This window comes from Microcaecilia unicolor, chromosome 7 (genome assembly GCF_901765095.1).
Source record: "Microcaecilia unicolor chromosome 7, aMicUni1.1, whole genome shotgun sequence".
In the NCBI taxonomy this organism is placed as follows: domain Eukaryota; kingdom Metazoa; phylum Chordata; class Amphibia; order Gymnophiona; family Siphonopidae; genus Microcaecilia; species Microcaecilia unicolor.
Window position 1 is genome coordinate 42,965,170 of NC_044037.1, and position 15,209 is coordinate 42,980,378.

General features: G+C 40.9%; 1 protein-coding gene across 1 annotated transcript in view; it reads right to left on the reverse strand.

Annotated features, from left to right (window-relative positions):
• ADGRG4 (adhesion G protein-coupled receptor G4) overlaps window positions 1-15,209 on the reverse strand; it is a 194,138-nt gene that overhangs the window by 127,983 nt on the left and 50,946 nt on the right. Inside the window, exons 2-3 of the mRNA XM_030209905.1 lie at window positions 7,349-7,446; window positions 786-1,385 (exon numbers count right to left, since the gene is read on the reverse strand). Coding sequence (XP_030065765.1) covers window positions 786-1,385; window positions 7,349-7,446 — 698 coding nt within the window. The remainder of the gene's footprint in view (window positions 1-785; window positions 1,386-7,348; window positions 7,447-15,209) is intronic.

The following is a 15,209-nucleotide window of genomic DNA, read 5'->3' on the forward strand; positions in this document are numbered from 1 at the left end:
AGAAGGGTAAGCAGATCAGCCAAACTGAACCACATACCCTGACAAAGCTTTCTGCATCAGCCTCAATATCTCTGGTAGTCTAGCAGCCCCCTTCCTATTCCTGAACGTGACCCAATATCCACAACCCTGAAGTAAAAAAAAAGTCCCTGGTATCTAGTGGCAGCCTCCCACTCCCCTCAATATGGCTCCCTCCCCTGACTAAAACATTCCCTGGTGTCTAGTAGTACCTCCCACCCCACCACTGGCATGGTCCCCTTTATCCCAACTTTAAAACAATTCCCTAATGTCTAGACCCTAGACCCCCCCCCCCCCTCCAGGGTGTACCTACAAGAATTTACAGCTGGTCATGGCTGTCAGGCATTCTTACCATATTTTAGTTGTGAAGTCTCATATCTCGTTTTACTAATACAATCTTGCTATACTCATTATGTGCATAAAGCTATAGAGCTCACTGTCTGTTGCAGCTTACCCTGTTAGCCATTGTCTGAGCAGTACATTGTACACAGATGCCTAAAATTTCAAGGTAGTGCAGACTATTAAATAAATAGATGCACAACCACCTGTCAAGCAGAGTCTAAGACTCCCTTTCACTAAGGCACGCTCACGTTTTTAGCGTGCACTAAACGTTAGAGACGCCAATGCATGCCTTAGTAAAAGGGGGCCTCAGTCCTCTCTGCTGTGCAGTTCACCACAGTGCCTGAACCACCCAATAAAGAAAGAAAAGCAGCTCAATTACAACAGCTCCTGCACCACCCAAAGGAAAGAGATAAAAGCAGGTCACTTACCACAGCGCAGACATGTGTCAGGGGTTGGCTGCATGTCAGTAAATTTCCACACCTCGTCTTTCCAGTTGATAATATTCCCTTCTGAACAATTGTCGGAGGGCGGTCTCACGTAGTCCCACATTTGAAAGAAGTACAAGCACCCTACAAAGTTTGTCGAAGTCATCAGTTCAATACTGCTCCCATTCTTTGTATGGTTATAGCCTAACACCAAGCTGCCATTTTCTTCTAAATGGAATGAAGAGGATGTACTTGTGTTCAGTACGCTGGTGCTGTTCACGTACAGTTCTAGCTGTTGGTTCTCACCATTATATAAACAGCACACAGTGTGCCAGGACCCACGCGTTAACTCAATCTCAATCTCATGAACAGTATCACAATGATATAGTCGCAGGTTTTTTTCAGATCCTACTAATCCAAGATCTTGTTTTCCTTTTGCACTTACATAAGTAAACACGGTCCAGTCCCTACTGTTGATAGTACTCTGCAGGTCAATGCACACCGTGAACTTGAGAAGATTAGGGACGCTTTTATTGGTTAGTGACACAGACTTGATGGAGCTTCCATAATACTGCACCTTTTTTCCTCTTAGCGAAGCTGTATCTGTAAAACGGGAAAGACAACATTTTCTGTCATTAACAGGGCTGGAGTTTGGGGCCTGCAGGAGAATTAAGGAGTGGGCCTGGCCAGTGCTAAGAGCTCCTGAGTGCTGCCTCAGTAACCTCAATCATTTCTACAAGTGGGGGATTCCTTGCTGTGTTGGAACCCCTGGAAATTGCCCTGATTTTCCCCACCACATTCCAGCCCTAGTTGTCAGACTTTAAAAAAGAAGTGGTGTGGACGAGCATTTCCCAAAGAACATCCAAGTTAGAATAGGGACATTCTAACAGCAAATGGACATCCATCTCGTATGTATGTTCAAAAACACGTGAGAAGGATGTCCAGGTGGCTAGAGACATCTAGCATGAACAGCTATTTTACAAACTAGAATGTCCAAATAATAAATGAGGAAAAACAAGGGACATGGACATCTGTATAGCAGCATGCTTAGAAAATGGCCACACAGATATCAATGCAGAGCAGAGGGGCAGCAAAGTGATTAGGACAGTGGACTGCAAACCAAGGGGCCCAGGTTCAAATCCCACTTTAACTCTTTTCTGTTGTTGCTGTCATTGGGAGCCTCTAGGAACAGAAAAATACCTACTGTACCTGAATGTACACCACTTCTACAGGCTTGCAAGTGTCTTATATATTTAGGTACAGTATATATTAATCTGTTCCTGGAGGGCACACAATTTAAAAAAAAAAAATAAAGAGAGCTAAAGTGGGATTTGAACCTGGGTCCCTTAATTTACAGTCCACTACCCTGACCAACAGTCTACTCCTGAGAACTGTGTGCTATATTGCTCAGAATGCCTAGGGTTACCACATGTCCCAGACGTGTCCTCTTTTTGAGGACACAGCCGGGCAACCGGGCAGGTTTTGCCAGTCTACCTGTTTGTCCAGATTTGTGGACAAACGGGCAGGTTAGCAGGTGGGTGGGCCTAAGGGTGTCCTATCCTCAACTCCCCTTACCTTACTGTACTGCCCTGGTGGTCTAGTGACCTCTTCGGGGCAGGAAAGAGCCCCCTCTTTCCTGCCCGGAGCAGCTGCAGACTATCTCTTGCTGCCTCCGGTCCCAGCGCCGATTCAAAATGGTCGCAGAGAGTTCAAGTGGCGGCCTCTCAAGACTTCTGCAGAAGTCTTGCAAGGTCACTCTCGGCAGCCATTTTGAATCGGCGCTGGTACGGGAGGTAGCAAGACACTCTGCAGCCGATATGGGCAGGAAAGAGGGGACTCTTTCCTGCCCCGAATAGGTCACTAGACCTCCAGGGCAGTGTACAGTAAGGTGAGGGGAGGGAAGGAGAGGATAGGACACCCTTAGGGGGTGTGATGGGGGTGGGGTGAAGGGACGGGACATGTGTCCTCTTTTCTGGGGGAGCAAATATGGTAACCCTAAGAATGCCCATAATACTAGAAGCTGTCACACAGCCTGGTATTCCTTTCAAGTCTCATTTTCAAGGGAGAGGGAGGGAGAGAGGCAACCACTGGGAGATTAAGGAGGGGTTGTGCCCTAACCCCTCCAGTGGCCAGCTGCTCAATCAGAGCACCCTTTTGTACCCTAGATGTATACGAGACGGCTTTCAAAACTGTACATTTTGGAGCATATCCCCCGGGTTCTTTTACACATGAACTTTGTATCAGTTCTAAAAGGCAAAGCACAAGCACTTTTAGACACTTTTAGAATAGTTAATGTTTAAGAAATCCTTGCACCCAGGTAAAACAATATTTACTTATGTAAATAGCTTTTGAAAATTGCCCTCCCAATTATGCTTTCTTTACTTGATTGATCTAAGAGCAGGAATACTGGAGTCACCATAATTGTTAAATTTTAAATTAGCAAACTCATAGAGGAGGGAGAGGGGGAGATGAGGCTGAAGGTAAAGCTAGTTATCCAATAGCCTTGTACCATCCTTGCCAGTCAGTTGCTATCAACCAGGTAAATGAAATATGTACAGCAAAACAAGTTTTATGATGAATGTAAATCTTGGATATTTACTTGTGTTTGTAAAGGCAGCTTGTCATGCACTGTGCAATAAACTTTTCCCATCTTCAGTCTATATCGTACATCATATAGTTGGAGTCAATAACAATTCCCATGAAGAGACAGGCATTCCTAGCCTGGTTGCCACTCGGGGTGGAGTACCCCCTCCTCCAAGAAGTAAGGGGAGTGCATCGAGCAATGCATGTGGTGGTCAGCTCTACTGGTCCCCTGCCCCAGAACAGGAACTTGATGTCAGAGGGAGCAGGGGACTGGCAGAGCTGACAGCTGCACATATGTAAACTGTGGCTCTGTGACTGCTCAATGCACCCCCTTACTGCCTGCACCCAGGGCGGACAACAACCACCACCCCGCCCTTGATATACCACAGCATGAAGATACAGAATAGATAAGGTATATTAGGCACGTCCATTAACCAGCTTTCAAGAAATTACTATTCTAATAAAACCACATTTAAAATATAATTTAAAAATATAATTTAATAGAGACCCCTTAGAGGGGCATAATCGAACGGGGCACCCAAGATTTCCTGAGGGCGTCCTCGCAGGACGTCCTCGCAAAGGGGCAGAGAAACCCGTATTATCGAAACAAGATGGGCGTCCATCTTTCGTTTCGATAATACGGTCGGGGATGCCCAAATCTCAACATTTAGGTCGACCTTAGAGATGGTCATCCTTAGAGATGGTCGTCCCCGGTTTTCAGCGATAATGGAAACCGAGGACGCCCATCTCATAAATGACCAAATCCAAGCCATTTGGTCGTGGGAGGAGCCAGCATTCATAGTGCACTGGTCCCCCTGACATGCCAGGACACCAACCGGGCACCCTAGGGGGCACTGCAGTGGACTTCAGAAATTGCTCCCAAGTGTATAGCTCCCTTACCTTGTGTGCTGAGCCCCCCAAAACCCACTACCCACAACTGTACACCACTACCTTAGCCCTAAGGAGTGAAGGGGGGCACCTACATGTGGGTACAGTGGGTTTTGAAGGGCTCACATTTACCACCACAAGTATAACAGGTAGGGGGGGTGGGCCTGGGTCCGCCTGCCTGAAGTGCACTACACCCACTAAAACTGCTCCAGGGACCTGCATACTGCTGTTAGGGAGAAGGGTATGACATTTGAGGCTGGCATAGAGGCTAGCACAAAATATTTTTAAAGTTTTTTTTTTAGGGTGGGAGGGGGTTAGTGACCACTGGGGGAGTAAGGGGAGGTCATTCCCGATTCCCTCTGGTGGTCATCTGGTCAGTTCGGGCACCTTTTCGCGGCTTGGTCACAAGAAAAAATAGACCAATTAAAGTGGGCTAAGTGCTCGTCAGGGTTGTCCTTCTTTTTTCCATTATCGGCCATGGACGCCCATGTGTTAAGCACGCCCCAGTCCCGCCTTTGCTATGCTTCTGACACGCCCCCATGAACTTTGGTCATCCCCGCGACGTAAAGCAGTTGAGGATGCCCAAAATTGGCTTTCGATTATGCTGATTTGGGTGACCCTGGAAGAAGGACGCCCATCTCCCAATTTGTGTTGAAAGATGGGCGCCCTTCTCTTTCGAAAATAAGCCTGTTATTATACCCACAGTATCTGACATAAACACCGAATAATGAAATATGGCATTTTAATCAGGAAACGGAGTTTTCAACCCAGACGCATAGTCACACCCTAACATTTTGTCTGAATCACCCCAACTATTTACCGATATTTCTTTACTGTACTTGTCACTGTAATAGTACCCCTATACTGTATTTGTTCACACCGGAGTCTGTAACCACCTCTCCGGAGCTATGTAAGCCACTTTGAGCCTACTAAGTGGGAAAAGGTGGGATACAAATGTAACAAATAAAATAAATAAATAAATGGATTTAATGGCCTGATACATTAAGGCTTTCCTTATGATTTAGGGTCTCTGGCAAAAGACCTTGATGAATCAAGCCCTAAGAGTTATCTAAACTTTTGTCATTTGACTTGAAGTTAGGTCCCACAATGCAGTTCATTCATATCTTAGAATTTAAATATGGCTTTAAATTCATACTCATACTAAAATGCTTGCACTCAGGGGTCTAGGTACTAACCAAGAGATGAAAATCAGCTCTTGGTTCATTTACATAATTTTAAAAAATGCTATTCAAAACTGACATTTATGCTTACGATTACTAATGCTTGATATACCACCTTAGCTGAGCTGGCAAGTCAAAGCAGTTTATTAAAAAACAAAATTAAAGAGGAAAAAGCTCCAAAATATAACACAGTTGCAGTCAACCAGGGATCAATGGGTATGGAGGGTCAGATGAGTAGAGGGGGTAGGAACACTCCAGAGGAACTGGCTGATGAGCAGAAGGCCTCAAAGCATATGCGTAAAAATAAGGAATGTCTTCAGCAATACCTTAAATCTAGGGAAGGATTGTTCGGAGCGTAATGGAGGAGGAAGATCATTCCACAGTCATGGAGCAAGAAAATGGAAAGCAGAGTGTCTGGTGGATTCCAAAATGCAAACCGAGGGGAAGGGAGTACTAAACTATGAGAGTCAAGGGAACACAGTGACCTAGGAGTGTAAGGGATAGTGACAGAAGACAGATAAGATTGGATATCCAGATAGTAAGCCTTGTGAGTGAGGCAGAGTACCTTAAATTTGATCCTAAGGAAGATAGGGAGTCAGTGTAATCGAAACAGTAAAGGGGACACTCAGTCTGAGCATCTTGCATTGTAAATGAGAAGCACCACAGTATTCTGTAATGTCTGAATACATTTGATTTGGGTTTGAGGTAAACCTGCAAAAATAACGTTACAGTAGTCAGTGTGAGATAAACAAGAGCAAAGACAAGCATATAAAGGGCGGAGATGTCAAGGACATTACAGAATGAACAAAGAGCAAAAAATACTGATTTTGAGAGAATCAATATATGTTTACAGAAAGAGAGTTCAGAATCTATTGTGACCCCAAGATAGCGAAAAGCAGTCATGGAGGGGGCAGTACTACTGAAAAGACAGAAGGGCATTGATGGTGGAGAAAGTCTACCAGTTATCCAACATGAGATGTTTTTATCTGTATTCAAAATAAGCCTATGCTGTGCAAGCCATGACGCAACTGATTGTAAGCAAATCTGTAAAAGGACTATATTGGGTTGAAGGGATGATGTGGAGAAGAAAAGGAGGATATCATCTGCACATAGAAATGTTTTGATGCTGGCATCTTGGATCAATAAAGCTAAGGGGCTAATGAAGATATCGAATAGAAGGGGGTCAAGATGGACCCCTGAGGAACCCCACTGTTTAGTGGGCGTGAGAAGGAGGGGGAGGAGGAAGAGGTAGAAACCGAAAAAGAACGATTGCTTAAGAAAGAAGTGAACCAATTTCGGACAGATGGGATAATATTTATGCCCAACAAGATAAACTCATTATACATGGTATGAGATACTTTATATGTGTACCCGAGATTGATTAAAAGACTGAACTTATGCAGGAGAAAGATCCCCCTTAGAAAAGATAAGTAAAAGTTTTTTTTGTTGTTGTTTTAAATAGAAGTTTAACAATCAAACCATTGCAGCCACTGTGGAATACTCACTCCTAGGTTATTATGAAGTGTTTTGCTTGGATCTTTTAATTATTAGACGGAGATATCTCCTGATAAGGCAACATGTCAGGCAGCAAATTTAGATTTTGGCAAACAAACTTATCAGACCTACATGAGCTGCAGTTATTTTCTGCACACCTACAGCAACAATTTATATATTTATATATATATATTCTCAGGCACAGTGGTCTTCTTGTCAACATAAAAAGGTTATATTGAAATATATGGGCCCTGTTTACTAAGTCATGCTAGAGGCACATTAGCATTTTTAGCATGCACTAACCATGTAGATGTCCATAATATTCCTATGGGCATCTATACAGTTAGCAGGCGCTAAAACACTAGTTCTCCTTAGTAAACAGGGTCCTATGTAAATATTGCTCATTGGCAATATGATTACCTGAGAAATTGAAACTAGTGAAGAGAATCATCATGCAAATAAGCTCAATGGGCCACTTGTCCAACTCAAAATATGTCCTCATTTTGGTAATGCTGAATCTGAAAAAGAAAAATACATTCTTTTAATTAAAAAATATTCAGTCACTCTCAAAAGTTTGTTTAAACCTCCAGAAGTAATAATTATTGTTGTCTGAAGACTGCAAAGTATTACAGCTAAGTTTTTTTTATATAGCTTGGAAATCTGACATTGTACTAAACAGTCCTTTACTAGTAAATCATTGATCAGTCTATCTAGTTATTATGACAGATTGATTCGTTGTCACATTCGTATGTCTAGCTCAATAAATGTATGTTGCATCAATCACCTAAAAATGTGTATGTAATGTTTTACCTAAACTCAAATTGTTTTAGCTTGTTTATAGTCCTGCGTGATTAAAAAATTTATAGGAAAATGTACATGAAAAGCACATAATTACCAGGACCAAAATTCCGAACAAGAAGCTATCTCATTACATTGTACTAATAACTTTGCCTTACTTAACATCTTCTAAACTACTGATTGTTTCAAGGTATATTGAAGGAACTTTCTTTAACAAAGTGACAACTAGTTTTCAGACATAGCAAAATTACAAAGACTTATAAGACCACTATTAAGGGTAGCACTCTGTACCGAATGCAAATGTTTTTCCCTTGATGCTTTTTCTATGAGCAAGATAATGAAGTATCTTTTTCCCACACCTGGGTCAAATCCTTTCAATATTCTCTTGTGCTTTCTGACATCAAACAGTGAAAACTGCATATCTGTTATCCACTCTCTTGTGTTTTTAAAGTATTTTGATCATAAACATGCATTAAATGCATGTGATCGATCTTCCTTTGACCACTAGCTTTTTATTCTTAAGTGGATAAATGTTTTTTTTGCTTACTTTGATGACAATTACAATCTACACCCAATACAAGGAAAACAGACTGGGCTATAATATATTATCTACTGAAAATGTGAATACATTCATAAATATTTTGGGTTAATTGAACTAATTTATACACTATAATAAGAAAAACATTGAGAATTAGATTCTTACTGATTAAATTCAGCATCATTCACTTTAATATCAAACAGTCCCAGATCAATCAATCAAGTTTTATAACCATTTCACAATTCTTTCATAAACTCACTTCCAAAGCTCCAGCAAACAGTGAGTGACAAGACTCCAAGAAAATACAAAATATTTCAAGAAAAATTAATTGCAGAGAAAAAACCTAGCAGTACTGTAGAGTCGGAAAAGTTAATTAAGTCGGAAAAATACATGGAATGTAATAAGAAAGGATGTTGCCCCTGGATCACATTCTGTTGAAGTGTGTGGAAAATGTTCTGGCTTCTCTGCTGCTGTCTTTGTTACTGTAGTTTTCTCTTCCTGCTGAAGTATTATATCATCGCCAAGCCTAGTGTCTAATATCTGATATACAACATCACAAGGACATCTCCAGAGGGTTAGCCATAGAATGGATAGAGGAACAAAGTACGTAACATGTTATCAGATAAGTAAGGTATTTTTTTGAACTTTTGTTTTGAAATTGAAAGATGTGTAAACATTCTCAACATGTTCCTGCTTGAGTCTGTACATACTCAGTACAATTCCATGCAACCTCGAACTGTAGACTCAGCTTTTGCTCAATCTCAATTTCAGTACCATATGATCTCCAACCTTCAACTCAGGGTTGGTACAAAAGGGCTTGAGACCTCAAAACATGGAAAAATGCAAAAGTGTCAGTTATTTCGAGTTCAAGATCTCAGAGTAGATCAGAACAAATTGGATTTCGGAATTCAAGTACAAATTGTATTGAAGTCAACTGGTTGAGCAATAAACTGTAATAACTTTGAAAGTCATGTCATTCTGCATCCTATTCTATCAAATGCAATACTGTCTTCTGTTGTAAAGATCATTTTGCCCCTTAGCTATAGTTATTGTTGATTATTTAGTTTTCTTCTTTGTATGATATGGATAAAGGGAAAAAAGTTGTGTAGGTAAATTTGATTAAATAAAAATATAGACAGACACATTGCATGTGACAGTAGATAAGGTCCATCTAGTCCAGGGGTTACCAGCCAGTCAGGTTTTCAGGATACCCACAATGAATATATATGAGATAGTACATGCAAATTTATCTCATACATATTCATTGTGGATATCCTGAAAACCTGACTAGCTGAGTGTATCCTGAGTACCTGGTTGAGAACCCCTGATCTAGTCTCTTGGTCTTCACCAGTCCTCAAGGGCCACCAAAGGGGTCAGATTTTCAGGATATTCCTGAAGAACGTTCGTGAGATAGATCTGCATGCCTACTACCTCCATTGTAAGCATATCTCCCTCATGCATATTTATTAGGGACATGCTGACCCATTGGATACCCTCAAGGAGTGAAGACCAAGGATCTAGTCTGACCAGTTTCATTCCTGATGCAGTGCTATAGAGCCCAGTTTATCTCTGGCTTTCCATTCCCCTCTTTATAACTTCAGTGGTTATCCCATGCTTTCTTGAATTTTGTCATTGTTCTTTTTGTGAAAGAATAATGTAATAAGAGTTGATACCTGTCACAGAATGCCTATCACCTACCTAGGATTAACCTTGTGGCCACTTAGAGGGTCTGCCCCAGCACTGCTACACCTGGGCATGTGCTCTACACTAGCATCCTCCTTCCACCGACTGTGTCACAACCGCCTCTGGGCGAGTCTCCCACTCTCAAAATATCCCAGGTGATTTCCAGGTTACTGGGGCCACACTTCCAGTGGTCCGAACAAACTAAACAGTTTTATTGTCACAATTTGAATAGTGAACAGAAAATGTGCAGTCAACAAAGAATAACAGATAACTGAAATATGGATCAATTATAAAACTACCTAAACATTTGTTTACTTTCTAAAAAGTGCCTGGGGAGCTCAGGAAATATGCTGCTCACAGATTATCAAATATAACTGATCACTGGGCCTCAGAAAGGAGATCTGTCTCTCTTTTTCCCCTGGCTAAGACTGGGGCAAAAGCCAGAACAACAAATTTCAAAAGTATACTGCTCACAGTACTGTAGAGCACTTCCTTACTGAGTGAAACTAAAGAGGGAGTATTCACTTTTATATAACAGCTTTAACATAAAACATGCACCACCTGCTGACCAATAGAAGAAATACTTCAGGAAATATACAATACATTTTACAAGCTTAAAACACAGAGTTTCTTCATAATACCATTTTCAACATACACTACTGCTACTGGTAAACCTCAGAAGGAGTCCCTCAACAAAAGAGTGCACAATACTGCACCCACTTGCACCCCTTATTCTATAAAAAAAATCACAGACTAGTTCTTCCTGACCCTTCCCAAACCAAAAGGGAATCAACACAGAATACCACATTTTTCTTTTTAGCACTCCTCCCATCTCTAAAATACCTTGCTCTTCTTTCTTAGTTCAGAGCTATCATATAAAGCCTTTCGCACCTTACTGAAAACCCTTTGGTGGGCCAGCAGGAGTCTAGGCTGCAGACCTTGACTCTGTTGAATTGGAACAATTAAGACTGTCATAGACTGTTTGTGTCCCTCTGAGTGTATATACTTTTCCTATTTATTATAGAGTTGCTTTCGCTTTTCTTACAAATTGAGTGTAAACCGCATTGACTTGCTTTGCAAATGAAATGTTACAGCAAATTATTAATAAATCATAATGGCCATGCAGGCTGGGTAGGCTTCTTAACACTGTTGTAGGTCATGCCATATAGCCATGTGGACAAGCAGAAAACTATAATATCTGACACATTTGTATGTATAAAATTAAATTAATATTTGAAAAGGACTTCTCCATCAATCAAACTTCAAGATCTCATGACTATAATAAGCCACCCCCAGTGTTCCAGGACATGATAGTCGATCATTGCTCAATAAATGCAATGTCAGATTTATAATTAAATCTCTGTGAAATGCAATTTGCTAAGGTTAATGAACAAAGATAAGGCTTGATTTACTGACTAATGCCAAGGCAGCAATAACCTAAGCAATTTACAATCTGATCTATTACCCTAACCATGTGTATGTTAATGTGCACTGAGAATGGCATGATCTGGTATGAGGATGGCGTGTCAGAGCTCCTCCAACTTTACATCTTCTACACAAAAGTGTCAGCTACTACGTTGATCACCTGCAATTTTTTTGCTCTCATGTGCTAAAGAGAGAACCCTCTCACACAAACTTTTCTACCATCCATGTACATCTTTTCTAGACATTTCTATTTTTTTCTTGTAACTGTAGCATTAGTTGTGATGAGCCTAAAGTCTGGCATGGCACATACAATTTTTTTTTTCTTTACTTTGTCTTTATTTTTTTTCTAATCTTTTTATTAAAGTATGTGAAATTACAACAAATAAACAGTGTACAGGAATAATAAAATCTTGCATTATGATAGTCATAAATGCTTTAAAGAATTGGTACAATTTATGTCTGAAAGAAACAGCTTGAAGACAAGGATGTGTACATGTTACACAATCACATCACCAATACACAATTTAGCTTGAGGTATTATATATGCAGATACAGTGGAGAAGGAAAGGAAGAGGAGGAGAAATATATGTAAGTCACACATTTGTTTGTAAATTATTGCAGTAGTTATCTAAAGGAGACCATGTACATGAGAGAAATTATGAGTGCGAAGAGCGTTTAGAGCTTCATATTTTCTAGTTGCACAAATCTGAGACCACCATCAATTAAAGTGAAGTTTCAAGATCTTTACAGTGTAAAAATACAAGCTGTTGAGCAATGGCTAACATTAAGTTGAATAACCTGGTTTGTTTATCAGTTATAATAATTTCTGGGTGTGAGTATTTTAAAATAATAATGCCATATGAAATGTCAGGCTTATTTTCTGAGGGAACGATGGTAAATATTCTCTCAGTTACTTTTCCAGAAATTGTGAACATTGGGAAAATAAAAGAGAAGATGTGATAGGTCTCCATTGTCCTTTTGCCAGGACCAACATTTAGTTGAAGTGGAGGAGTTAAAAGTTTGGACAATTTTATGGGTGTCCAGTAAGATTTATGCATAGTAAAGAAAGATGATTGTGCGATAGCTGCTGATAGAGTTGGTCTAAACTTTTTTGACCATAATTCCTGCCAGTTAATTGTTGGAGGAAATGCCCAATTTTTGTCCCCAACTGACCTCAAGTGTACAAGTGAAATGAAGCTCTGCATTTCATACAAGTCCGTAGAATTTAGAAGCTGTTTTTTGTTGAATTAAGTAACAAATTGATGCTTTGGAAGAAGGTTGACTTTGAATGTGCACAAGTAGAGTCTCTAAATAATAGGGAGAGAGGTTGGGTAAGGAGAGACTAGTTTGAATGTTCTGTCTGGGGTAAGTTAAATTTCTGGACAAGGGAGTCAAAAGGGATAAAGGTATTGTTGTACATGAGCTGCGAGACTGACCAAATACCAGCCGCCTTCCAGACTTTCCAATTTAGATAAGAGTTTTGTAATTTAATCAGAGGATTAAATCATAGGAAGATATCGATGGGCCATTTTTTCTTTTAATTTGATTCTCTTTACGAGATCTCTAAGCATCACAGACGTGGAATTCAATATAAGCAATTTTTGTTGAAGACGGAGTTTGTTCATAGAAGGGAGGAGATGAACGTAAAATGTTTTACTGAGAGATTGCTCAAAAGTGAGGCATCTGGGACCATCTGGTTTAATATAAGCAATTTTTGTTGAAGACGGAGTTTGTTCATAAAAGGGAGGAGATGTACATAATATGTTTTACTGAGAGATCGCTCAAAAGTGAGCCATCTGGGACCATCTGGGGAAGTATCAAACCACTTAATAGCCTGAGATGCCTGAAAGGCTAAGTCAGTGTTTCCCACTGAATTGCATGAAAGAGATTTGCTTATAATGGAGGCAGTGTATGCAAATCAAGTTTATGCAAGTTTATTGTGGATATCCTGAAAACCCAACTGGCAAGAGGTACTTCAGGACTGAACTTGGGAAACACTGGGCTAAGTGATTTGATTTCGAGTCTGGAAAGTTGATGCCCCCTTTGTTTTTGGGCAGCTTGAGTTTATTCTTGGCTATGTGAGGAACTTTGCCTTTCCAAATACATTTAGTTAGGATACTATCGAGTGTTTAATAAAGTTTTGGCAGAAAGAAAAGAGGGGTCATACTGAGAATGTAATTTATTTTGGGTGCAAGTATCATTTTGATAGTTTCTGTTCTGCCCCACCAGTTTAGATAAAGTGGTGACCATTTCTCAATTTTATCCTTCACCATAGTTAGGATATAGTCCGTATTAAATTTGATAGTTTGTTCTGTGTTGGTGCTGTACCATATACCTAGATATGTGATTTTGATTGGTTCCCATTTAAATGGATAGTTAGTAATATGGTGCTTCGTGGTATATTTTGACAGTGGCATGAGTGTAGATTTTGTCCAACTTATTTTGTATCCAGATAAAGCACAAAATGATTCTATACGGTGTACTATCGAGGAGAGGGATTGTACTGTTGTGTACATAAAGATATTGTATGCATAAATTGCCAATTTAAAATTTTCATCACTAGATTTTATACCCTCAATAAATGGGTTAGCTCTTATAGCCAGAGGTAAAGGCTCCAAAGCTACAGTGGGGGGAAATAAGTATTTGATCCCTTGCTGATTTTGTAAGTTTGCCCACTGACAAAGACATGAGCAGCCCATAATTGAAGGGTAGGTTATTGGTAACAGTGAGAGATAGCACATCACAAATTAAATCCGGAAAATCACATTGTGGAAAGTATATGAATTTATTTGCATTCTGCAGAGGGAAATAAGTATTTGATCCCCCACCAACCAGTAAGAGATCTGGCCCCTACAGACCAGGTAGATGCTCCAAATCAACTCGTTACCTGCATGACAGACAGCTGTCGGCAATGGTCACCTGTATGAAAGACACCTGTCCACAGACTCAGTGAATCAGTCAGACTCTAACCTCTACAAAATGGCCAAGAGCAAGGAGCTGTCTAAGGATGTCAGGGACAAGATCATACACCTGCACAAGGCTGGAATGGGCTACAAAACCATCAGTAAGACGCTGGGCGAGAAGGAGACAACTGTTGGTGCCATAGTAAGAAAATGGAAGAAGTACAAAATGACTGTCAATCGACAAAGATCTGGGGCTCCACGCAAAATCTCACCTCGTGGGGTATCCTTGATCATGAGGAAGGTTAGAAATCAGCCTACAACTACAAGGGGGGAACTTGTCAATGATCTCAAGGCAGCTGGGACCACTGTCACCACGAAAACCATTGGTAACACATTACGACATAACGGATTGCAATCCTGCAGTGCCCGCAAGGTCCCCCTGCTCCGGAAGGCACATGTGACGGCCCGTCTGAAGTTTGCCAGTGAACACCTGGATGATGCCGAGAGTGATTGGGAGAAGGTGCTGTGGTCAGATGAGACAAAAATTGAGCTCTTTGGCATGAACTCAACTCGCCGTGTTTGGAGGAAGAGAAATGCTGCCTATGACCCAAAGAACACCGTCCCCACTGTCAAGCATGGAGGTGGAAATGTTATGTTTTGGGGGTGTTTCTCTGCTAAGGGCACAGGACTACTTCACCGCATCAATGGGAGAATGGATGGGGCCATGTACCGTACAATTCTGAGTGACAACCTCCTTCCCTCCGCCAGGGCCTTAAAAATGGGTCGTGGCTGGGTCTTCCAGCACGACAATGACCCAAAACATACAGCCAAGGCAACAAAGGAGTGGCTCAGGAAGAAGCACATTAGGGTCATGGAGTGGCCTAGCCAGTCACCAGACCTTAATCCCATTGAAAACTTATGGAGGGAGCTGAAG